At 39.9% G+C, this 26,934-nt stretch overlaps 2 protein-coding genes across 2 annotated transcripts in view; one reads left to right on the top strand and one right to left on the bottom strand.

Moving 5' to 3' along the window:
* Positions 1 to 11,058: 11,058 nt before the first annotated feature.
* On the top strand, positions 11,059 to 20,325 carry ccni2 (cyclin I family, member 2). The gene is made up of 7 exons (XM_008298260.1): positions 11,059 to 11,365; positions 12,063 to 12,219; positions 12,973 to 13,107; positions 13,491 to 13,565; positions 13,712 to 13,852; positions 17,401 to 17,700; positions 18,686 to 20,325. Exons 2-7 carry the CDS (start codon positions 12,106 to 12,108, stop codon positions 19,001 to 19,003), a joined length of 1,083 nt encoding a protein of 360 aa, XP_008296482.1. The 5' UTR covers positions 11,059 to 11,365; positions 12,063 to 12,105; the 3' UTR covers positions 19,004 to 20,325.
* A 3,360-nt stretch (positions 20,326 to 23,685) lies between these two features.
* Positions 23,686 to 26,934, bottom strand: part of septin8a (septin 8a) — a 33,273-nt gene continuing 30,024 nt past the window's right edge. The window contains exon 10 of the mRNA XM_008298273.1: positions 23,686 to 24,832. Coding sequence (XP_008296495.1) covers positions 24,829 to 24,832 — 4 coding nt within the window. The 3' untranslated portion in view covers positions 23,686 to 24,828. The remainder of the gene's footprint in view (positions 24,833 to 26,934) is intronic.

Genomic DNA, 26,934 nt, shown 5'->3' with positions numbered 1-26,934 from the left:
CTAATTTATTGAAGAATAATAACTGCGAAAGATATGAAGCTGCAAGAAACGTAACTAATTTTAAACAACAGAAATTTTGACCCGAAGATGGTGCCACATATTTGAACCTTGTGGTGCTAGAGGTAAGATCTGAAGATTGTATCTCATTAGGATTCATCCTCTGGGCACAATGAATATCTTAAGCAAATTTCATGGTTATCCGACACACAGTTGCTGAGATAAGCCCACAGTGGTGAACTGACCAACAGACCAACGGTACAATCCCAGGAGCTCCGCCGCTTGCATGACTAAAAAGTCATGAGATTCTACTTCTAGAGGAGCAACTTCTCACATTTCCAGGCTTGTGAATGAGTGCAGTTGACTCCTTATATAAGACGGTGAAGCAAAGCAGCCAGGTGAGAAACAGTTGGAGGGCTTTGCAGTGCAGCGTGAAAAATCAGCAGCTGCAGCTCCTCCTTCACCTCGGCGAAATTAGATCAGACAGTGCTTTGATATTTCAACATGAACGTACATCTGGCTTCATAAAGGGAACCTACATTATGCAGCAAAGCGGTTCGGGGGCACAACAATGCAGATTTCATATATTATGTTATATGTAACAGGTCATTCTGACCACACGATTTAATTGTTCAGGGCAGATTATAAAATGGTTTATAATTCCCATAATGAGCAGAATTTCCCTCCTAATCTCCAGAGAACTCCAGATAACAGTAAAGAATACCCTCGCAGGTATTACTACCATAATGATATGTACAGTGGTGGACAATTAGCAGTGCAATAATGATTATTTTATAGAGGGAGGTTTCAGCCAAGCAATCTTATGTCATAAATTCTAATTTGTTTAATGCCCGAAGTAAACCCGCACTCAATACTGATTAGGCCTAAATTTAATTCTTCACCCATGGTGCTATACAACAGAGAAGTGATTTAAATGGAAATTTGCTTATTCTGTCTCAAGCACTTGCATAAGACTGGTGATTCGATTTTAATTTCAAAGTTAACAGGTATTTTTACAAATGGCTCCAAGAGCAACTCACCCAGTCAGAGGCGAAACTATAGAGCCTAATAATTTACACTGGAGTTATAAAAAAGAGTGAATGTGAAGGTGGATTTTGTGATTAGATTTACTTAAAATATCTTTCATGGAGTAAATTACTGAGTGTTGAGGCTGTTAAATTTAACAAAAATGCACTCGAGGGTGCACTGGAGAGTCAAGGACAAGGTTACAATCAAAGCATAAAGGTAAAAACCCAAGGCTCGCACTCCAATTACAGAACCAAATGCCAGGAGAGAGACCGCAAACACAACCTAAACTCAGCACCCATACTAAAAATGAAAACGTTTTTCACTGAGAGTTTTAACACCATCTCGAAAGGTAAAAGGCAACACAAAGAATCAGAGACAGAAACTCCAACTCACACAATGAAAGATATTGAGTTTCCAGAAATTCCTAGGCGACTGTTGCTCAGCTTCCAAGATAATTTTACTATATAATATTTTCCTCTCTTTGTACTCAAGAGCGCTTTTGTCCAATACCCTCTTATTGAAAGCGGCACTGCTCCTGTGAAGCCACACTGCCCCCTATTGAAAGACAACCACAGCATCCTATACTTGGTGCTCCTCTGATCCCAGAGCAAATTTCTCCCTGTAAAGCATATTTCAGAAAGTTTCTCCAATGCAAAAGTGTTACTTCCAGAAATGAGAATGTGACTCTTACTTGGCCCTTTTAAAATGGAAAAAGCTCACAGAAGGGAAACGGAGTAAAGATGGGAAAATATATGCAAGGTCATGCACAGAGTTCAGTCTCACGAAACTGCAGCTCGGTATTTTTACTTAGGGAGTACAGGTGTTTGCTTTTGCAGCTACTGAAGGAACAACTCTCCAAACTCACATTCAACACAGTTTCAATCTGAAGATGTTTAAATGACTTTGTATGAGCTGCAGGGATTAAAAAATGCTCTGTTGTTCACCTCCTAGTTTTTGGTCCTTTCATGTTAGAATCAACTAAAACAACAATCAACACCACAATGAGAACAGAAATCCCCTCTGACTTTTCTTTCGTGTGACATTTTATTTCATTCTAAATCCCCATTGCTCTGGATTTAATAAGATGAGGCCCGGTGATGTAACCTTCCACTGTTTTATCTCCATCCATTATGCCACATCAGACACAGTGACAGTATACAAAGTAATAGGACAACCTGCCATCTCTCCATTAAACAGACCATGAAATTGATTGAGCTGGTTATTATCTCGACGTTTTCCACCTTCAGCGTACAACCTTTGATAATGGCATGAAGGCAGCGAGAAAGGAACACCATGTTTTTGCATTATTCAGATCGACCCAGTGGTGATGGTCAAGTTCTCCCCTCGCCCAACCTCTTCATTGCTCCCTTTTCTTCTCTAACAATGTGAAGTCTCTCCCTCTGGAAATTATGCACTAAAGCCTTTCAAGGCAAGCAGGGGTGAAATCCGACATCTGAGCGCAAACCACAGTAGGGTGCTTCAGCGGAGGAACAAAGAAAGAAAGAAATATTGCCTTAAAAAAAAAAAAAGAGCAGGGAATGGGTGTGCAGTTTCATCTTTATATCACAGGGCCGATGATGGAAAATGACAAAGAAACATGACTGGGGTTAAAGGAAGCTGCTCGGACGGTCAGATGCTTTAACATGTATGATCTGGCCTCTGTCTCCCTCCAGTGGTGGTTGATAGAGGCAACAATTTTCAAAAGATTTTGTATGAATTTTGCTGTCAGCTGGCGGGAACTACGCCTCTAGCGATTCCAGCAGCATTTTTTTGCTGGCCAACTTCCACTCGCTCTCCTTTCATCTGCACTGCGAGGGGTCGATGGATAAGTGCAGAATACACAGTCAGTTCTGTTTTACAGGAACCATCTGCTAATCTGCTTACATGGCTTTACTGTATGCGTACAGTAAATGCTTACAGCTGAGCAGGAAGGTTAAATATTTAAAATATGGCTCTGCCTCGCTGCAGTTTCCCCCATTAGAATTCACACATTGTCACGAAGGCTAACGAGGCTGTAGTTAAAAACAATACAGACTCACGCGTCCTCCTTTAAAGCTTTCACAAGGTTCAATTTAACACCTCTATAGTTTCACTGTCTTCTATCACTTCTTTTAGTGCGGCAGTTGTGAACTTTTGGAAGCGTGAATTAACATAACTCAAGCACACTCAAGTATATTGAGTGTAGTCATTAACATGCTGTAGAAACAATGGTTTTATGTGACTGTGATGACCAAATTTATCCTGACTGTAACACAGACGTCAAGATGTCGTGTAAATCACCAAATAACTTCTCACTGGGTGCATTTGTAAGCAAACTATGTGTCTTCAGGCTGTTTCTTTGTCAGTTTTAATCACAAATGATTCAACTAAGAAAAAAAATGTTCAAAATACCCAATATTTGTTTGTTAAAGCTTCTCACATGTGAGGATTTACTGCTTTTGTCACCTCTATGTCTAGTCTGATAATGTCACCTTGAGCGCTTGGCAGTTGAGATGGACATCTGTTTGACAGCATATGGACTAAATGATTAATCAATTAGTAGGGCTATAAAAAATAAATTAAATCTAAAACGATCAACAGATTAGGACATAAAAAATGAAGATGATGACATTCACACTGACAAAGTAAGCGATCACCACGGACCTCAATGACCTTTAAAAACTGTTGTAAAAGTCTGGAATATGGACTACACTTTTACCTGCAATTAAAAAAACAACTATGTTTTAGTTCTAGTGTTGACATGCTGTTGTAGTTTGGTATGTTAGATCACTTACAGTAAAGCACAAGAGCAGAAAACACAAAGAAAAGCTGCAGTTCGTAGTTAGTTCTGAAGATATGTGGCCATAAAACAAAGAACACTTATGGGAAAAATTAAACGTTCTCCAGATTTGTTGTAATTTACCCTTAAGGAGATTTTAATGTTTGAACTAGTGCTGTCTGTTTGCATTTAGGTGGCATATGGTGGCAGAAAAATGTCAATACTTCACCAAAGTTGGTTGGATTTAGCCTCTGGAGACCATGGCATGATAATTTATCTAGTAGTTGTTAAGACAATTCAGTCCAATCAAAAGGTTTTATTTGTTTATACATTCTTCAAACACTATAAAAAGTAGAATGTAATAGGATGAGATGAAAGAACACCAGATGAATGTTTCCTCATTCTGAGCAGCTATCCATAGGGATCAGTACTATATAGTCTGTACATTATGTCCAAACAGCGGACAGAGGCGACAGCGCTGAAGAGGGGCCTCAAAAGATAAAAAGAAAAGAAAAACCATCTCAGTTTGCCCCGACAGGCAATGATCAAAGTCAGACATCAGATGTGACTTTAGGAACATAATGTGCTCAGTCAAGTGCACAAAGCTTTCCTGACAGGACAAAGTTGGTTCAGGGTTGACACTGATTTACGGTGTGGTGCGGAGCATTCTTTGGCTACAAGGGTACAGAGGAGACACGGGGGGTCAGCAGACACATTGTAAATTCTTGTTGAACTGATCAGAGCAGACGGCGCTCGAACCATCACTGAGACATCAAGCTAAACATGTAGAGTCTCTTTCTGTGTTTCACACTTAGGATCCAAGAAGTCGAAGCCAGTGTACCCCTGAGGCTCTGTAAGTGTTTTCATCTCTTGTACAAGCAGCTGTGCACTGCATGCATGATTGTGTATGTATTCCTTAGGGGAAATTGGTGTTTCATCATTTAAACGTCATACGTGTAGATTATCTGACTAAATTTCTTTTTTGCATTTCACACAATGAGTGGACACAGTGTGTGCTGTAGAAAATATTAATGCAGCATGTTTTCCCTTTGGAGAATTGTAATGGATTCAAATGATAATTTTTCATAATTAATGAATGTACTATATTTTCTTTAATCCGTGGTTTTGCATTTACATGTAAGGTAGGATGTCAAAAACTTTTGCATCACAATATAAATTTATTTTTTTCAACTCTCAAATTAATTGATAAGTGGATCATTTTAAAAAAATAATGTGCAATTTGATGATTTGATTATCTGATGATCATTTTAGTCAGTTTTAAGCCAAAAACGTATCAGTTCCGTCATCTCAAATAAAAATAAAATTAGGGCTTCTTTTTGTTACATGTGACAGTGAATTCCCTCCTGAGTTGTCATGCTGAAGTGATGTGGGGCATAATCCACAATCCTCTATTACAGTAAAACTTTATTACAAAGTTCAGCTTTAGATGTTTTACTACCAAAATTCCCCCTTTTATTAGTCTTGCTGAGCTGCGGCAGATGGGAGATAAAAGAAAGTAATATAGTGTAAAAAGAGACAGGAGGATACATGATTGATGTGTTTTACTTAAACTGCTGAAGCTTTGTATTAACTTAACTAGTTCCAGCAATCTTTGCTCTTAAAATATAATGTATATATATGCATGAGAGTATTGTTTTAAGACAGATTTGAAAAAATGAGAACTTGTCCTTCAACACACCGAAAATCTCTGGGTGTTTGTCTGGGCTTAATTTCACCTTCATTCTCTGCATAAGAATAATTAAAGTTAGAACTTTTAAATCCTACTATATCATAGATCATAATACATTTAAACAATTATCATATTTTCATGTTCTAATGATAAAACTTTTCATTTCCGATCTTCAAAACACCCCCAGCTGAAGAGATGATGTATTCAAGTTTATGCTCCAATGATGTTCAACAATTGTGACAGCTGGCTCCTATAGGAATGAGGAGTATTAATACCATAAACTTTCTCTCAAACAACACCAGAAATAGTCTAAACTGAGTGATACAGAAGTTTATGTTGCTACTGTGTACCACCAGGGAGCAGCTTCACACTCAAAACTTTGACTATCAACAGTTTTTCTCGCCCAGTCATATTCCCACCGGTGATCGGGCTGCGGTGGAATGTAAACGCACACACACACTGTGAAAACATGTAAAACGTCCCATCAGCAGAAGCAGTAAGCAAGCGTGGCATTCTGCATGATCCAGTCCAGTTTGCAGGGAATGAAGACGAATGAGGACTCACACTGAGACAGGAGGACAAAGAGAAGGACGGATATGTGCAGCTTCAAGCCCCAGAATGTACTGTATGTGTGAATAACCTCCAGATCCTAAATGGCACAAATTCACCATCTCGAGCTCTCCGAGAACAAACAAGACATATACGTCAAACACTCCCTGGCTTGATAGAGTACATAACCACTGTGTTCCCACTGCTTGTTACACTCTGTCAACATGCAGATATGCTGCCTGCTGTGACCATCGCTTCTTATCAGCGTTCCTGTCATGACCTCGGCTCACACACGCTGCCTTAACTTTGTTTTTATCAGTCAGCTGTGTGAGGTGGCTGAGAGCGAAGAACAAAAAAAAACACCACCCCGTTGGTCGACTGATATTAGGTAAAGTTGGTTGACTGTTTAAATAGACAGAAGGTCGAGCGCTTCTGATTCTGTTGTTTCTGAGGTTTCCTGACAGGAACAACAAGCGCAGTCAGGAAGCTGTGAAGCACAAATGTGTTCTCTCCTTCTGTCATAGTGTGTGCTGTTGGATTTTTTGGTGTCAATCAGAAATGAAACAATCTTTGCAATATTATTACAGCCAGCAGCCTGTAGACCAAGCTGTCCAATCCTAAACATCATTCAGCGTAAAGTGGCGTGAAGCGGCCTGTTACTTACAGTAATAACTGCTCTCTGGCACTGCTTTTATGGCCTCTAATCGAAATTCACATTTCAACAATAATAAGCTACTGTGGCTAATTGAAGCAAATATCCACTGCTAATATACCACCATGCTAAGAGTAGTGCAGATCTCGAATAATTGGACAGTGATGCATTTTTCATCATTTTGGCATTGTTCCGGTACATTACATTTAAAATGATAAAAGACCACAAAATTAAACCATTCGTCTTAAATTACACGCACCAATATGATACAACATATCTGCCTATAGATCTGCATGTGCCGTTTAACGTTTCATTGTCTTGACAGTATCTCCATATAGATTTCATTTATAACAAACCAAATGGACTGATAAAATCCAATTTCTTTGGACATTAGGCTTTTAAAATTTCACTAAAAGTTACTCTGAAAGCAGGTCAACACCATACTGATGATGTTTCTCACTGAAGATTAGGCTGAAGGGCATAAAGGACATTAAATGAACACAGCTGCAGCTTAGCATCTCGCAACACCATTGTGCAATCATCGCCTGCAAACAAATATGAAAATTGACGATTTGTTTAGTCCAGCAGAGGTTGTTCAGCTCTCATACGAATAATTCTCTACCATCAGTGACCCAATCTTAAAAACTCTCTCCAGTGAAAACTTTTATTTGTTACCTTGCCGACATGTTCAAATGGGTTTTTTTTTTAATACTAGAAGACAAATCATGAGTGAAATAAGCAGTTAACCTTGAAACTGAAGAGTACCAGCGACCCCTAAAGAACACGGATACAGTCAGCCAGAGTTTTGTGCATAACAACGCTGAGAAAGTTGTCCAAACTTGTTGACTTGCGGGGTGAGACTTTCCATAACATTATTCCTCTTCAGAATCAATTTTCATTTCTGCGATATTACAACTTTCCAGTGAGTAGTTTTACAGTGTTTAGGGAGAAGTGGTGTGTTTGCGAGCTGCAGCGAGGAGCGGATGGGTTAGGTGGAGGACGAGACAGCACTTTGCGTGGTGGCAGTGGTGTCGTCAGCTCAAATGTGATTCACAGTTCCTCGCTTCCTCATTTAAAACTCTATTACAGTCTTATAACTTATCTGTGAAAAGCGGTTGTTGATGTGTAAACCTATTCTAAATGCTAGTTTTGAACTGAGGCTGTTCTTCTACTAGTATGTGCCAGCGACCTCATTGCATTTGAGTGCTTATATGAACACTCAGCTTTGGAATAAAGTGAACAAACGGCATTGTCAGTGCCTGAGTCTGAGCTGAGCTGAACAAATCGACTAAAATGGGGAAATCATGTATAAAAAGGACTGTGGTTCCTACATTGTTCGTCTGATGTTGCTGCAAACATCCCCAACCTTTAAAGGTAAAGGAAGAACGTAAAACTTGTTGCCATTGTTTCATTTCAAACCCAGTGTGGTGCAGTACAGGGCCTACACAACAAAGACACCACTCTCTTTTCCAATATTTATGACCTGCTTTGTGTTTTCCTGTCCTTTAATGCTCAGCAACAGTATTTGAAGCATTATAATCTCATTTTACTAGAGGAGGACACAAATCTATTCGAAAGCAAGGTAATCCTCGCGTATGTGATGTCACTCCCGGATCAGACTAAATGGAAGCACAGAGGTCAGAAAACGTTCATATGAAATAATAATCCAATCATCCGTCCGTGGTGGGAAAACTGTATGAAATGCATATAGGGAGCAATTAATCAAATCCTGCTGCCAGTAGTGACATATTGATGAATGCTCTCGGGTTTTCAATGGCAGAGGAGAAAGGAAAATCAACAAGCGCACTGCTGCGTGAACTCTTACTGTCATAGCACAGAATAGTATTTCTTCATTTACAATTCAAAAGCATGCCATAATCCTTTATTTAGACATAAAATAATATCTACTAAAATATTTTAATTGATATGTATCAGAGGTTTTGGCCGTTTGTAATTATTTGTTTTTCAAAAATCACACAGAATTTCTAGCTTGATACATAAAAACTGGATAAAAATGAAGTAAGAAAAACTAATTTGACTGTGTACTTAAAGACGACAATTACGACCGTCTCTTCATCTATCAAAAGTGTGTTAAAAACAGATTATGGGGAGTAAAAAAAGGAAAACAAGCCTGTCTTGAAGAAAATACTATATTGAGCAAGGATTGCAACATCCTGGATGTGTTGCAATCTCCCCCGTCAGTTTTTTTTATTTATTTATTTTTTGTTTTTCTGAGGTTGGGTAGAGCTTGTGGCTTAGTTTTATTCTCAGCTGAGATTACAGTAAATTTAATTTAGATGTTTTGCATCTTGATGCCCACATTCAGAGTATTGGTTGCAGCAGGTCGCACACAGGTCAAGGCTGCGGTGCACTGATAATACTGGTGCAGAAATCACATTTCTTATCAGTTCAGGGGATAAAAAATTTAAATGAGAGCAAAGAAATCAATTAAGAAGCACTTGTGCATCCTGTCCTGCCATGATGCATAACAAGTGGGAGTATGTGGTATATCATGGGAGCACATGTTGATGATATGCATCTTAGCCTTCTAGTTTAAGTGTGCATGAATAGTTTATGCATTAAAATATTCCATCCATCCATTATCTATACACCACTTAATCCTCACTACGGTTGCGGGGGGATGGAGTCTATTCCAGCTGACTTAGGGTGAAGGTGGTTGACACCCTGGACAGGTCACCAGTCTATCACAGGACTACACTGAGAGACAGACAACCAAGCCTGCATAAAAATAATCTAATCTTTAATTAATTTTTTTTTTTAAACTACTATAATTCCTCAAGGTTTTCATGCAGTTTGCATTATTTCCACCAATAAATTCTCCAATGACAAGTTGGTTGACAGACATAGATATTAGTAAATGCATCGAATACAGTTGATTATGTGATTGTTTCCATCTCAGAGAGTGATTGCAGCATTTGATTGAGACATACCTGTTGGAGGTTCAAGCGTATGGGGTTCTGGTTGGTTGGTGGAAATGTTGGCTGATCAGCTGATAAGTCTCCTTGTGTTGAGCTGCAACATCACATCAATAATTGATTAGTAAATCAGCAGAAAATTAATTGTAAACATTTTGATCAATTTGAGTAATATTTTGCAAGTAAAAATGGCAAAAGTTCACCAGCACCAGCTTCTCATGTGATGTGATTATTATCATCTAACATAGCATTTCTTTAAGAAATGGCCTCAAGAACAAGAATGCAGGAGCTGTCCCCCATTACGAGTTTATACTGAGCTTTCAGAGGACTTTTTGACATACTAAGGTCTCTTCTTGTTTAACTTCCTGTTGGTCCTTGAATGAATCCTGTGTGATTCCCAGTTTAGTTGGAAAAATTAACTAAATCTAAGCTTAAATTTGTAATGTTTCAGAAAAATCCCCTTATTCTTCATGTCTCTTTTAAAAAAAATATCAAAAATAACCTGTTGGCTGTAGTGAGATTATATATAAAACAAAAAATCCTCCACTCGTTGGTGCAACCATGGAGGACACTGGTGACTCAGCAGAAGGCAACAGTCATGTGACAAAAATTCAGAGACTGTTCGGCTGAACTGCAGGCTGTGCAGTGCAGATTTTAGACAAGTATGGAAACACATTAAAAATTCAATTCGAAAATATAACTACGAAGCATGGGCAGTCACATTTTTCCTCCCCAGGATTGGCAACACCTGTGGTCACCTGGAAAAATGTTGTACATGTATTCAAGGTTTTTTTTTCACCCATTTTAATTTTTAAAAAATGTAAAATAAATAAATAAATAAATAAATAAAAATCACAGAATAGCATATTTCTTATTCTTTAGTGATACTGTACAGAAGACATTGCTGACCTCTCTCTACCTCTAGAAGTGATTTTGTTGTTTCCATTGAGAATGGGCAAAATAAAAATGAGCTCACAGTGGGTAAAAATGTGACTGGAGCAATAACAAAACGTGGAAACTACATGAGACTTAGAGGATTAAGCGAGACAACTGTCAAGCAAGATAGGTCATTTTGAGATCTGATGTCGTTGCAGTGAGTGGAGGAGGGTGGGGGGCTGAGCAGATTCAAATCACTTGCAGGAATTCTTGATTCACAAACATCAGACTGGATTTGGATGAATGACGACAGAAAGAGCAGCTGCTGCTGCATCTCAGCAGGATAAATTCACATAGTGAGTAAAACCCAGATCTGAGCACCTGAAAAAAAACATCTTCTCGGGCCTCACAGCAGAAATCATCCATTTCCAGTGTGAGCTCGACCATTTTGTGCGAGGGGCCCCGTATGTCTGACCCACTAACACATTTCTGTTTATTAGACGGGGTGACGTCACGGGGGGCGGAGTCAGCTGCGTTCAAAACACAGGCTGCCCTCAATCCTCCCTGATTCTCTGCTTCCTGCCTTGTTTTGCGCTTATTTTTTCGTCCAACTACCCCAGTTTTTTTTTGTTCTTTTTTTCCCCCCAACCACTTGGCGCTTTTTTCCTTCCCCACTTTTATTTGCTGTTTATATATAATGCGGCTGCTTTCTTTTATATTCCCTGCGAAACCCGTTTTGCTCCGAGATTGTTTTCCCCCCCAAACAGCATCCCACTGTTGTTTGTTTGCTGGTCGCTTTCGGTGAACATGGACTAAATTTAAAAGCCGTATAAATGCACCTGCCGTCGAGGAGATACTCTGCGTTTGAAATCGAAGAGGTAAGAGAGCTTGAGCACAGAATAGAAACAAAAAAAGTGTGTCTCTTCTTTTTGTTCTTTTTTTTTTTTTACGTCTGCAGCAGCAGCAGCAACTGTGCAGGAAGCTGCAGCAGCTGCACTTCTCCCGCCTGGATCCTGTCTGTGTTGTGTTGCAGCACAAGTCACATACCAGAGATTCAAAGTTGGCAGGGTTTTTTTTTTTTCTTGCATTGCTCCGCTTCTCAGTCCTGCGTTGTCTGCCTGCAAAGTCTGAAAAATGGCGTTGTTGTTGAAGGCGCAGTTCATTTCCTGCTGCACACTTGGCTCCTTGAGCTGACTGAGCAAACTGCTGCAACAAATAGACACATTGTGCACAGGAAGACCTTCTAAAAGCTGTTCAAGTTGCTCTTTTGGGGAATGTTTTAGAGTCCTGAACCTTTATGTTGCTACCTTCTTTATTTCCTTTTGCACTTCAATAAAAAGAAGGCAGGCCCTCTGTTTTCTTATACTATAAATCCTCTTTAAAGCCTATTTTTTTTTACTGGAAAATGAAGCTGAAATGTGCCGTAAACGAGGCTAAATAAGTGTAACACATTGCAGGTTGACCTCAAGGTGAATGCAGCATAGTTAACACAGTATATAGATTGATTCCGGCCTTTTGAGGGCTGGTTTGCTTTCTGTGTACCAGTCTTGTGATGTCTGTCTCCTCCTGCATCAGGTGTGCGTGCCCTGGGTGCAGCCTGGCCTGTGCTGTGGTGGCGATGAAGAACCCGGGAGCAGCGGAAAGCCGCCGGCTGGTCGTCCTGCTGGAGGCCGCCCTGGTCAGGGAGGCTCGCCTCTGGAAGGTGCCTGTCTTCAAGAACGGATGCATCCAGGTGAGCCCGCGCTGTACGCAGTACGTGTGATTTATGAGCTCCTCTGAAGGCGCTAAGAGTAGTGTTTCATAACTGGTATTGGGTGGACTTTTTTTTTTTCTTTTTTCTGTTCAGCTAAAACAGAATAAAGTGTGAAAACTGCTGAGTTTTTTATGATGACACAGAGGAAGTGAAGCCAAGTTGAAAATCAATCTTGATCCTTTCAGTAAAATGAGAATAGGAGCATTCTTTATGTGACAGCAGATTTATGGGAAACCTCTTCATATTGAGAAAAATGATTCAGCCGGTGTGATAAATAGGCCGGCTGGAGTCTCACTTTTGAATTGCTGTAATACCTGCTGTCTTTCACCCCTTAAAGGTGCTTGTTAGGCATTATTAACGTGAGTATTGGTTTAAATTTTAAGTATAAAATCAGCAAATGAACAGAGTTATCAGTAATTGAGGTGTATTTACATATAGATGTTACTGTAGGACCTCCTACTGCAGGTGGAGTCCATCTTTTAATTTAATGTTACTGACATGTTAAAGACGTATTCCATTCTTTTCTGCCCCACAGCTGCTTTGCCAGAGGACATTTGTCTTTTCTTCAGTGACATATATCCAAAATGTTCTTGTTCTGAAAAGTCCTGGGAAGTTCCAAGTTGCGTGTTGTTCAGTTTTTAATGTGTTATAGACCTGTTTCTGTTATCTGAAACATAGTTCTTCATTCACGGGTCATTTATTAACCAACAGTTGTCTCCTCTGACCACTCAGGGCGCTGACATCTCTTCCTCCCAACACCAAGAAATGATCCTTTGGCTGGGAGACATGAGCAGGCTGTTTCAGTTCTGTCCAGAGACCTTTGCACTGGGAGTGTGTGTCCTCAACCGACTGCTGTCCACTGTCAAGGTCGACTGCTCCCATTTATAAAAGCTTTTGTCCATGGCTTTACTAGCCTAGTATGGAAAATTGTACGCTTTCAAAACACTGTAGTGCTTTTATTTACTTGCAAATCTGACTATATGAAGTCCATTTAAACTTAGTGTGGCTTATCACAGCATCTGCAGCCCAAAAATCAAACTTGCATTGTACAAAATTTGCAAGTCACTTATGCAGAACATACAGTCGAGCTTGCATTTCTTTATTTTTTGCAGAAACAGATCAGCATGTGACAGATCTGTTCGAACTTTCCAACTTCACTGAACAAATTTTCTTGTCTGAAATGTATTCTCACCTCCACAGATTTTTCAGGTTCGAAAGACAAACTAAATTAAACTATTTTCTCTTTAAAGGCTCAACCAAAATACCTGAAATGCATTGCGTTTACCTCACTGGTCCTGGCCGCCAAAATCAATGAGGAAGATGAGGTAAGATCATCCACAAGGATTCAAAAAGCATTAACCTAAATGACAATAAAAAATGAATAAAATAAGGGAAAACACCACCCAAGACTTCAATGCATTTTCAAAACAATATGTTTATTCGCTTCCCTTTTGTGTGTCTGTTTTAACAGGTAATAGGTTCTGTCAGAGACCTGGTTGTGCAGAGCGGATGCAACTTTTCAACAGCGGAGATTCTTCGCATGGAGAGGATCATTCTAGACAAGCTGCACTGGGACTTGTACACCGCAACACCGGTCGACTTCATTCACATAGTAAGTTAGAATTCAGCAGACAGACAGGCAAACAGAACTTTTTTTTTTTGTTTCTTTTTTTTTTTTTTTTTAAACTGGACCCAAACTATCGGAGCATCTCGTAGTGAGCTTTAATAAATTCAGGTCCTGGTCTTGCATAAAAACACAAGCAGTACAAAAAGCACACATCAAACCATCATGCTTGCATCATGTTTGCGACAAGATGGTGTTTACAAAGCCTCACATCTCTCTCCCCCCCTTGCTGCCCCCACAAAAAAGAATTGGTCCTACTAGAGATTGTGCATTCTTTTCATTTGACTCAGTGTGCCCATCATTATCATTGATACAAACTCTATTCAGTTCTGGTTGAAGTGCGTCTCTCCCACAATCGTTGAAGCAAAGAACAGAAATAAAACCCTGCCTCTAATGTAAATATAAAATCAAAGAGCCTGGTTCAAGGTTTTTACATTTGGTTTTCTAATACATCAGAATGATAATGCTGTCTGACCTTTGCTGTGTTTTAGTATCTTGGCACACTTTTGCTCTGGAGCTGCAACAACAAGTCAAAAAATTAATCTGCAACTGTTTTAATCATCAGGTATTTTAAGCATAAAATGCCAAATATTTGCTGGTTTCAGCTTCGTAAATGCAAGAATTTGATGCTTTTGCTTTGTCACACGTGACTGAATATCTTTAGGTGTTAAAAAATAAAAGGCATTTGAAGATCTCTTCTTGGGCAGTGGAAACTCAAGCAACAGCACATTTTTCACCATTTTCTGACATTTTATAGACAAAAATATTAGATATATTTAAGAGATGAACAGAGAATGAAAACAATTGTTCATTTCAGACTTATTTGGTAGTTTTCCTGATCTAACAGATGGGAGAAATCAAGTTGCTGGAAAAGGCTAAACTAAAAACCAGTGTTGCGTTCCAGTCTAGATATTGGACTTGAAATTTCCATAGAGGACAAACCCAAGTTACAACCCAAACCAGTTACCCAAACGGTGTTTATATGAACAAAAAAAAAGCATAGAGAGCGTCAAGAGATTCCTCTTAACAATGTAAGACTGCATTTGCAAGCTGCCAGCAAAATAACATGCGTGTTGCATATCAGGCCAAGGCACTTCTGACTAAGTCTTACCTGCAGCCTTACTTAAGAAACCCTGCTGCCACCAGAGGGGGAGTTTGAAGATCTAAAACCTTTTTCAAATTGTCAAAATGAAAAGACATTTTGGGTGATTAGTGCATCAATAACATGCTGTGGATTGTTGAGACTGTCATTGTTCAGAACCCCCCCATGCTGCGTGATTCAGCTTACAGCTTAGATCTGTACACAGCAGCGTAATTGTTAAACCCTCACAACTCTTTGCCCGAGGCGGTCACCACTGACTGAACTGTCAACAAATACACACACACACACACATACACACAACATCATTTAGGTCCCCTCATGCACTTGGGCCCAGGGCTGTATTCATAGCGCCTTTTTAATGAGAAGAGATCTCATCATCGCGATACGGTGTCTCTGAAAGTCAGCGAGCAGAAATAGTGAATCGCTCAGCAGCAGCAGCAGCTTCGCATTACACGAAGAAATGGGAGGCAGGTGTTTCCTTCTAGAGACAGAGAGTCCTTTGAAAGAAAAATATAACTACATTTAACTGTAAATGAAGAAGTAGAACAGGTTGTAAGCAAGCAGTTGGATGCTTTATGAATACAGCCCGTAGTTTTCTTGACAGAAACATTGTAGTTAACACAGGATTTCTCCGTGGTTTCCTCAGCTGTAGTCCCATCTCTAAATTACATCTGACAGTGATTTCTTTTATTTATTTTTTTGTATGTCTTGATATTGACCACAGTTGATTTGTGAAGTATTGTCATGCATTCTCATCCCAGACCACCTACATTCCCTCAATAAATAAACAACAGCGCTAGATTTGTTTGTGATACTGAGATTAGTGGAGGACTGATTCTTAAAGCCACAAACCATGATCTGTCGCCAAAAAGCAGCTTGGCACATTCGGACCGAACTGGGCTGATTCAGAGTCCTCTGCAAAACAAAAAAAAAAATGGCACTTTCCCCTTCCTAATACAGTTTGAGGATCTGACTGATAGTTGTGTCACAGGTTAGCCAAGTGCAGAGTTATCATAATTATTATCATTATTAGTGTGAATCTATAGATTATTGTCCTAGCACTTCACTTTAGGTATTACAAAATCCAAGACTTCCAAAATAAAGAGACATAATGTAATCATAAAAACTATAATAAAATAAAGACATTTTCTCTTTTTATACTATTCAAATAAATATTTTTTTTTCAAATAAATACTTTTACCTGTACTGTAAATATCTCACAATTACATTCCCCCCTGCCCTGAAGTAACTACTTTTGCATTCCCTTTCCTAAATAAAGTGTTATTCTCCATTGTCTACAAAACAGCAATCGGTAAAATCTATCGATAATTTGTCACAGACTCTCCACCATGACACTTTGATATGAATAAATAAGAGGATTTACAGAGATTCCTTGTCATTACCTCTTTGAAAGGTAGAGTCAGCCGTGTGATGCCAGAAACTTTCACCGTCTGATCAGGAAAGTCAAATCTAAACACACAATCTGTGTCTATTTTTGCTACATTACCCTGCAATCTGTTCTCCCAGACTGAAGTATAGAAGGAAAGCTTGAGGAGGAACAGGAGAGATTTGGAGAGTTTTTAAAGAAGACCGCCTGTTTTAGGAATCATGTTTGACTTTGGCACCACATTGCTGAATCTACCTCCCAGTAAAATTCCACTTTCGTTTAAAACCCATGGCTTATTTGTTGCTACGGAGTAAGAGACAAACTAAAGCAGATGAACTCAACATGAATGAATGAAACACAGGACATTGGACTGTAACAAACACCAGGAGAATGCGTTGACGTTTTGCAATCTAATACATAATTGTCTTCACCAGCCACTGGTCAGTATCTTGTTAGCGTTCTTCATCTAGCCTCTAGTCATTAGTGAAGCCAGCTAACAAGCTGTTTGCAGATGTGTTTTACTCATTGTTGAACATGAGTATGAAGAAACTAAAGTGCAAAGTATATGTTTTTTGTTGTTTTTTTTTTTACACTAAGCCCCCACTCAGGTCGGGTTTCTGCCCACAAATGGAAACACAGAAAAGCACTTCACGTACGATACGATACAAACAAGATTACGATGAGTACTCAGGCAACGATGGGGGGCTTCTTTAGTAAAACCTGCACAGAGCTCCAGGTTCGAACCTCTGCAGTAACTTTAATATGGCAACAGACACTTGAGAAGAGTAGAAAATCACAGACTGCAAACTGACAGTGTGTTGGCTGGATGAAGTTTGGATCAAAGGGATGAGTGATGTGTTGACCTTTTTTGTCAGATATGTACGTTTGGACGTTAAATGCTCTGGAATATTTGATGTGGATGTACGAGTGGTGAGGGGTGGGCGATGGATGGATGGATGGATGGACAGACGATGAAGCAACAATGACATCATTATGCTAACGTTTTGGTCTCATTCCTCCCCGTTTCTCTGTTCATCTCGGTCCTAGTTCCACGCCCTGCTCGTCTCCGGCCACCCCCACCTCGTTCCGTCCATCGGTGTTGGCTCCGGCGTCGGCTGGGACTCGGCACCAGAGCCCGGCGTGCTTCCCTCCGGTCCGGGGCATCAGAAGAGACCCTCAGGCCTCCAGGTGGCGTTGTGGACCAGGCAGGTGCAGCACTGTATGGCCTGCCACCAGCTTTGGCAGTTCAAGGGCTCCACGTTGGCCTTGGCCATCATCACTTTGGAGCTGGAGGTGCTCACACCCGACTGGTTCTCCGTCTTTACCGACCTGCTGAAGAAAGCACAAGTAAGAGAAGGGCACAGGCCAGCTAGACTGCATTTTCGAATTATTGTGTTTGAATGAGGAGAGGGTGGCGTTACATTTCTTCACTTGAGACCTTCATACCCCAATGGAGTAACATGTATTAGAACTTAAGAAATGTGTAAACAGGAGTTGATAATACAGTTTGATTTGTAGGTGGAACCAGCACATACTGTATGTTACATCACAGTTCCATAAAAAGCAAATTACAGTCATTGACAGTATAATAGATACTGCATGATACAGGGTTATATTGTATATATGTCTGTTCACCATACAGGCTTGCACATTTTAATGTCTTTTTTAAAAATCCAGTATTTAAAAAAAGAGGGTGTAGAAGCCAATAACGTAATAAAAGTCCTGAACCAATAATGTAATAAGTTATTACATTTCTTACATTTGCAAAGATTTTTTTGTTTTTTTTTACCAGACCAATAACACAGTAACTTATTATATTATTGGCCAAAAGATGTTGCGTTGTCGGTTCAGGACTTTTGTTACATTATTAGCCAATTATTACGTTATTGGCCTATTACATTTTAAAAAGTGCAAATTTCTTATGTTATCGGCCGTTGTTACGTTATCGGCTGTTATTACATTATTGGCTTCTACAGAGGGTGTTTCAAATGAAGACGCCCCATTGAAAACACATGTTGGCACATTCAGATGCAAAAACCAGCACACATCTTTAGTTAAAGCAGCTGTTTGGCTTTTTCTGCAGTCCCAACATTGTAATAATCACTTTAAGGGAAAGAAGTAGAGGAGTTAGCTTTAAATGCAAATGTGCACATCTTCAAATTATAATGCAAACCTCCACTTTAGACCCAGTTTCTGCAAAAGCAGTGTCCAACACAGGAGGCTGAAAAGGAGAGACAAAAGCCCACAGACGTGACCATCTCAGAAACCATTCCTTCTGAAGGGTAAACTAAGGTCGGATCTGCTTTTAAACCTTGTTTCTTCCCTCTTCCAGGTCGACAGTGTTGAGTTCATCCACTGCAAAGAGATGGTGGATGAGTACCTCCACAGCCTGGAGTTCTCCCTGCCGACCAACTCCGTCTACATCTTCGACAGCACCCAGATCCACGAGGAGGAGCAGCGCCTCGGGCGGGCTGGGAGGGGGCGAGGCGGCAAGGAGCAGGGAGACTCGGACGAGTATTACGACGGTTTCAGGTGTCTGTACAGGGAGGAGATGACTCCGGGTGCCGAGGGGAGCGACATCGAGCATTTGTTCGACGCCAAGAAAAAAGACGTCTCCCCGTGCCCGCCCTTACACCCGGCGCTCAACTAGCAGCATTCAGTCACAACCGTCCACCTCACAGTGGAAAAGCTGCAAAGCTCTTATATCCAGATGTTACTCACTTGCCATAACATTTCGAGACTGATTTGGGAAAAACAAAAAAGGTCAAATTTAGTTCTTGCCCCTTCTGTGCACTTGTCTGGGAGAGCTGTAATGAGATTTGAATGTTTCTCTTTGGTGCAGAGTTATCTGTCCATTTAAGTTCTCAACTTCGTAATGCTCTTTTTGTTTATAGCCTACCTGTCCTCCACATCCACCTCAAATTGTTTCAACAAGTTGGAGGTAAATGATTACAATTCAGAAAGGGTGTGTGTGGGTTGTTTTTTTATTTTTTTAATCTTTGAGAGCCAATCCTGATTTTGTTTGTTGTGAGGTATCTTGGTGCTCAGGTTCCCTCCCCCAACCACATAGCACTTTGAGATAAAGACAAGCTTTTTTTTTTAATGCAAATAATTCTATTTTTTCAACCTTTTGTATTATTTTAATCTTACTGACTTGTACTAAACATTTTTGCTGTGCTAAATTTTTATTTACCATTTATTTACAAAAGCTACATTTGACTTAAAAGCTTTAATTTCCTGACTAAATGATGCATACGTTATTATTTTATTATATGCTTCAGCCTGTGTTGATTTACTTTATGCAACCGTTGTTACATATCAGACAGGAAATGTTTGGGAGATTAATTCAACACTAGAGCAGAGTGACCAAAAAATACATTTGAAAAAAAAAAGAGGTCATTTTGACACCATGAGATTAACTGATTAGTGATGCAGCATTAATGTCCTTGTTTCAATTTTCAATATTTTTTAATATATACTGTATGAGAGCACCAGTGATCTGAGGTTGAAGTATTGGGAAGTCCAGTTTTTATTTAGCAAAAAATCACCTAGTTCTGGCAGCTCTGGTACTGGTTTCATCTTGTTACTGGCGTGTAAACTGAAATGGCAACAAAACGCATTTCAGTTTAAGCAGCATTTAATTTTGGCAGAAAGATGAGCGCGCAGTGTGTCCACAGGGACTTTACCTCCGCTGCCAAACAGTTGAAGCCCGAAGGCACACAAAAGACTTTGATCTTCATTTTTTTGACTTTCGGTGGCTGGAACTGTTCACTGCGTTCAGTTTCTCTAATGTGAAGTGGTTACTGTCCGTTCTCTCAACTGTAAAGTCTGCTTCGATTCACCAAGCCGGACCAAGCCACACAGTGACCATTGTATACGTTCTGTTTTATTTCATATTCCTTCAGATACTGAGGCAGCTATATGTTATTGTTTTGTCAACCACAGAAATAAAGCTATGATTTCAAAAGTCTAGTTCCATTTTTTTTGGTTTGTTCATTTAAAAGCGTTGCAGCAGGTCGGAGAATTGTTCATGTGAACACTTTGTCACTCCTCTGGTAATCGAAAGAAAGACATACACCTCAACATTAAAACCACTGACAGGTGACGTCAATAACGCTGATATCTCATTACAGTTACATATGTCAGTGGGTTATATTTCGCTCCAAGTGAACAGTCAATGGGCTGGAAGGAAGAAAAATAGAATTAAGGATCTGAATGACTGACAAGAGCAGAAAAGTACTGGAATAAAGATTGGGTCACAGTATCTCCAAAATAGCGACAAAAAAGTGGTCCAAGAAAGGTGAATCTGCGACAGGCTTATGGGTGCCCAATGGCTCATTGATGCACGTGAGGAACAAAGACTTAAGAGCTATGATACATGAACTGCTAAAAACCTCAATGAGGGCTGATATTTAAAAAAATAAAAAAGTGTCAGAACACTCAGTAAATCTGTAGATCAGTCCGAACACCTATGCCGAACCCTGTCCACTGCTGAAAGTGAATGGAGTTTCAGAAGTGGATCCACTGAGCTACAGTAGAAGGTGGCCTGGTCTGATGTTGAATACAATGATGTTTTCTTTTCCACCAAATGGGTGGCTGGGTCCATCCTTGACCTGGGGAAGAGATGGCAGCAGGATAAGAAAAGGGCCAGCCAGAATAGACAGAGTGATGCTCTGGGCACCGTTCTGCTGGGAAACCTTGGGTCCTGGCATTCATGTGGATGTTCGATAAGTAGCATTTACCTAAACAGAGGCATTCCCTGATCTCAGTGGCTTCTTTCAGCAGGGTAATGCTCTCTGCCACACTGCAAAAATTGTTCAGTAATGGTTTGAGGAACATGACAAAAAGAGTTCAGGGTGTTGAGTTGGCCTCCAAAATTCCCAAATCCCATTCTCGCCGAGCGTCTGTGGGATGTGGTGGAATAACAAGTCAGATCCATGGAGACCCCCCCTCGCATCTTCCATTCCATCCATTATCTATACACCGCTTAATCCTCACTAGGGTTGCGGGGGGCTGGAGCCTATCCCAGCTGACTTAAGTTGAAGGCAGAGGACACTCTGGACAGGTCACCAGTCTATCAAAGGGCTACACTTAGAGACAGACAACCAAGCACACTCACATTCACACCTACGGACAATTTAGAATCACCAATTAACATGTTTTTGGACTGCGTGGAAGGAAGCCAGAGAACCCGGAGAGAACCCACACTGCACGGGGAGAACATGCAAACTCCACGCAGAAAGATCCCGGGTGTCCTCATCGGGACGCGAACCAGCAACATTCGTGCTGCGAGGCAACAGTGCTAACCACCGAGCCACCTTGCAGGACCTAAAAGACCTGCTGCTGAAGTCTTGTTGCTGAACAACCTTCAGAGGTCTTGTAGAGTTATTGCCTCGACAGGTCAGAGCTACACAATTTTAGGCAGGTGGTTTTAATGTTTCTAGAAAATTGTGTTTTTACTTCATGTCAAGAATTATGTGAGAAGAGTGATGGCACTGTCCAAAATGTCCATCAAATATGAAGCTGGACAGATAGATGAGACTAATAAAGTGTACAAATAATGCCAAAAAAAAAAAGAAGAAGAAAAAAATAAAAGAGACATTTGTATTTCTTGAAGTCTCTAAAGTTGACTTAAAATTTTGTTATGCTAACTTTGATTTAGAGAGTCAAAAGTTAAACTGTTACATGATTTTGAAAATGATCAAAGCTACCTTGTGTGTAACTGTAGTTCCTTATGCTAAACTAACACGATTTTAATAAAAATCAAACTTGGCATGGATTTTTAAAACATTTTTAAATCCCAATAAACGTAAAATTTGCGCTAAAAAAAAAAAAATCTAATTCTGACTGACAGCGTGAACAGTTTATTGATCATTGCTAACTCTTATTTATTCTTTGTTTATCTTGTAAATAAGCTTTGATCGATAATTTCAAGAAACAAAAGGGCTTGGTATCTAGATAATTTCCTTCTCTTCGGTTGCTGGTTGGAATTGCAGTTTTGTTGAGCTCAGTGTACCTGAAAGTCACTCGCGCTTAACTAAACTTATCATTCTGAATGCAGAGAACTCCCCAAACACTTCAATTACAGCAGTGTTCCTCATTATCATCCTCAGCTATCACGTATGTACGTACAGTCTGTACGTAGAACTGACTGTCAAGTGCACAATTATCACTCAGCTTTGTTAGCAGAGAGTGCTGGTGTATTAAAGGACAGAGAACAGAGCGCTCTGAACAGATTGTGCGGCTGGATGAGATCCAGTGAGCCCTGCAGGTGGTGGACAGAATAATAATAGTGCTGGCAGAGCCTTCACAGTAAACACAAAACCATTACAAAGGGAAGAACTCAATTACTGTGCTGTGACTTCGTCTGTTGGTTTTCAATGAATCACACACACATTGTGCATCTTGGGGTAAATACTAATGCAGCAAATGACAATAAATAAAGAAACCTGCAGTGGTGGTGCAGTGGTTTCTGACGGTCTTCAGACAAAACATTTGAATGACGTCACTAAGGGTTCGATGAAACTTCGATGGGCAGTTTTCACAGTTTTCTCTTATTTCACATACCCAGAAAGAAAAACATTGGCTGGATTTTAAGCATGAAGATATTTTAGTCGTGAATTACAGATAATGCAAAATAAATATGTAAAAATTACACACTTGGCTTGAAAACTAGAAAATGTTAACAGAACCTCTATTACTCAGTTTATATTGGTAGTTGTTTGATCTGATGGCAAGTTTTCATAAAAGAATGAAGGAAAAGCTCAAAGACAGATGACGTGAGGAAGCTGTTCTTGAGTGTTGAAATGCAGAGTTGTGTTTTTTTTAAGCAGCCAGCTGCAGCTTGTGCGAACACACACACCGCAAAGGCACACCGCATTCACAAGCATACTGTTTACGCCTTAAACACACTTACACAACTGACAAAACAGTCAACAGATTTCACATAGGTCTCTGTTTTCACACACGCACCCCACCTTTGGCAAACACACACTATAAACACGCCACCCTTCACACACACACACACACACACACACACACACACACACACACAGTGGAGGTCAGCAGCACTGTGCAGTGGTGACAGTGGTGAAAGCAGGAAGGATTATGTGCTGAGCAAACATCACTCAGCTCTTCAGTTAGGAATCGCTAAACAGGAAACGGCGTGTCTCAAGCTGGCAGCTGTTCAGGGTGCAGCGGAGGCCGACAGCCTCCGAGTGTTGTCTTTATGCGCGTCTCGGGGGAATAAGAGGCTTCACCTGCCTGTGTTTCACTTTCATCTCTCCACCCGGGTGAATACAGACAAACAAATCATGGCAGAGACGCATCAAAGTCGGGAGAGGGGGGTTTGCATTTATTTCCAACGTCAGACAGTAAATACAGCTGCTCTCGTCTCCATCTCTGAGTGTAAACTCTTCTACAGCGAGCTGAGGCTTGAATGTTTTCCTGAATCCCTATGTTTATATGTATATACTGGCTTCATGTTTATGTGTGTGTGTGTGTCCACTGTCATAACACTCACGTCAATACGGTCACTCATGGTTTACAATAAAGTTAAATCTTACGGACAACGCACACCATCATATGTGCTTCTTACAATAATACCATATTCAAAAACTAGTACATTTTGCATATTAAGCTTGCATATTAAGCTCTAGAAAATATTCACATACATTTACTGAGTTAATCTGAAACAGCACCAGAATATTGCATAAGTTTTTATAAAGACTACATTTTAGGTTGTCAGTACCTACGTATTTGCATTGCAGTATACAGGTACTCAGTTATTGCTTGACATAATGCGATTTAAATGTATTATTTGGGCTCGTTCCATACAGGGGTTTATTCTACTGTGAAGCTAAGTTCTCATGAATACAAAAAGGTTAACAGACACATCACCCCTGGACAACATTTCAGAAAGCATTTTTTTTTAAAAAACTTTAGGAAAGGCTTAATTTCACTGATAGATTCTGTATAAATGTCAAGCACACCTTACTTTTTTTTTAAAAATACTTGTTGAACATTTTCAAATCCTTAGCCCAGGTGTGTGACGTTGTAGTACCAAAAGGTCTGAAGGGTTGTAACTTTCTGTGTGGATAGTTAAAGATGAAACACAAAAAAAATGCAGACAGAAAATATTTAAGTCACAACATAGAAAAACAAAATGCATATATTTATATAGAAAAAAAGTGTCCAAAACAACACAGAAAGAAAGATCCTGAATTAATGAGATGGCCACTAACGGAAAGTGAGTATTTTTTTCCTCATCATCTCTCACCAGCTTTCACTCTTTTCGCCCCCCCTGTGGCTTCACCATCATCCTCAGTGTCTTTGGTCCATGTGCACAATGTCAAGATGGAATGTCGAAATAAAAAGAAACAAACAAACAAAAAAATAAAACAGATGTTGTCGTTGCTATGGTGATGGAGGACAAATCCATGGTCGTGTGTAGGAAGGGTGTACAGCGGCCATAAATTAACTGAAAAACAATGACAAACAATAAACAAAATAAATTGAATGAATAAACAACAACTTGATTGAAATCATAAATTAACAGCAAAGGTTTACATTCGACTGACAACGAGGAAAGCAGGTTTAAAGCAAAGAGGTGCTACGGTTAAAATGACTACCAGCACTTGTGTTAGTGAACAGAGAGCAAGAGTGTGAGCCATTACAACTACATTCAGTGTGATGTTGTTTAATCTGTCTGCATTTTTGTTTTCAAATATTAGTCCGGAATGTAGCCTCTGAAGTGGCACAATTCAGATGGAATAAACTAAGAATCTGTATAAACACTTGAACTAAATCACAAAATGGAAGGTCAGGTTCCCACAGCAGCACCGACAGCAATGCGTGTGAGCAGCCACAAGATGGAGCCAGACATCTGCACTTCAACTTGCACAAACCTCACAGCCCAGGTGGGTCGTCAACATGAAGACTACATTAACTATAAATCATGTACAGTCCACACAGCAAGCTTGGAATACATTTTGATATGCCTATCAACTTCCCAGACAATTATTAGCTTCACTTCCTCTCAATATAACTTGAAATTCAACTTGCAGACACTTAAAACCTACTTGAAGTGAGATAAAGTGTGTAATCCAAGGTGGAGTATTTCGATTTAAGAATTGGCTGCTGATAAATTCTGTTATACAATACAATGACAAGAATATGGAAACCTGAACACTACATCCATGTGCTATTGTTGCACATCTCAATCCAGAACCAAGCGTATTAATATGCAGCCACAGCAGCTTCCACTCTTCTGAGAAGGATTTCTACAAGCTTTTATAAGCCGGCTGCAGGGATTTGTTCCCATTCAGCCACAAGATTATTGTTGAGGTCAGGCACTAATGTTAGGTGATGAGGCCTAGCCAATAGTCGGCATCTAATTTATCCAAAAACACGTAGGAGGTTGAGTTCAAGGCGAGTCAATCAAGGTCTTGCACAGCAAACTTGAAAAACCATTTCTTCATGAAGCTCACTTTGTGCACAGGGGTGCTGTCATGTGGAAACTGGGGAGGGCTACACATACAATGCTGCAACAAGTTTGAAGAGCATTATTACTGTCGTAAATATCACTGTGTGCTGGAGCATTAACATTTCACTTAAATGGAACTGAAGGGCCAAGCCCAAACCAGAAGAAACCGCCCTGGATCAAAAGTATGTGGACAGGCGTGTTTACATGCAGGACAAGCTGAAATGAAATGAAAGCTGGATTTCTTCTAATACTTATTATACAAAAACTGAAAATCTTGGAATCTTTATGTACAATATTTTTCCAAGTACCGATACTGGCAAAAATAAAGTTTTTTGCTTATTACATTTTAAATTTGTTTCCATACTTGTCTCCTTTATGCTGTGTGTAAACATTGCTTGCAGTTCAGCTGAGTTCAATCTGAATTTTTTTTTTTTGTCATGTGACTGTCTATCACAGCTGAGTCAGCAATAGCTTCCAAAGGAGTGAAAAAAATGTTTTGCTTTTTTTACAGAATTTTTGCTGAATCTTTAAAGATTTTGACAGAATTAAAGAAGGAATTTATAAAAACAATGCCCACTGAGCAAACACTACAATAGGTTTGTTGGTGATAATAACTCTACCTGCTATTCATCTCACATAAGAAATAAAAACAGCATGCAGTACATGATTTGCAGTTAATGATCTCCAACATGAAAAGACAGCTTTTACACCTGCGCCACTGTAACTACACGGTGTACGCCATTAGCATAGCATTGTTGAAAATCAGCTTTGCCCTGCCTGAGCTGAATTCTCCATCACCTATTTAAAAGCTTTTTACTGCCTCAGAGAGTGAGTTCACCGCCTCCTCCCCGAGTATCCTGAATAATTAGAGCGAGGCAAAAGGAAAGAGTGAAAGCACAGGAAATGTTAAGCTTGGGCAGGACAAAAAGGGGAAGAAGTTTCCCTAACGTATGCCAGGCTTTTATAATAGCTGAAATGCTTGTGTGTTGGAGATAGATCGACAACAGCACAGCACACACCATTAAAGGCTCATTAATAAGACACTTTTCCACAGGACTTAGCACAATGCACACGTCCTGCTTAACTTGTAACAGGGT

Source organism: Stegastes partitus, unplaced genomic scaffold, assembly GCF_000690725.1.
Source record: "Stegastes partitus isolate 25-593 unplaced genomic scaffold, Stegastes_partitus-1.0.2 Scaffold28, whole genome shotgun sequence".
Classification (NCBI taxonomy): Eukaryota; Metazoa; Chordata; class Actinopteri; family Pomacentridae; genus Stegastes; species Stegastes partitus.
Note: the sequence above shows the minus strand (reverse complement) of the source record. Positions and strands in the feature narration are given on the sequence as shown.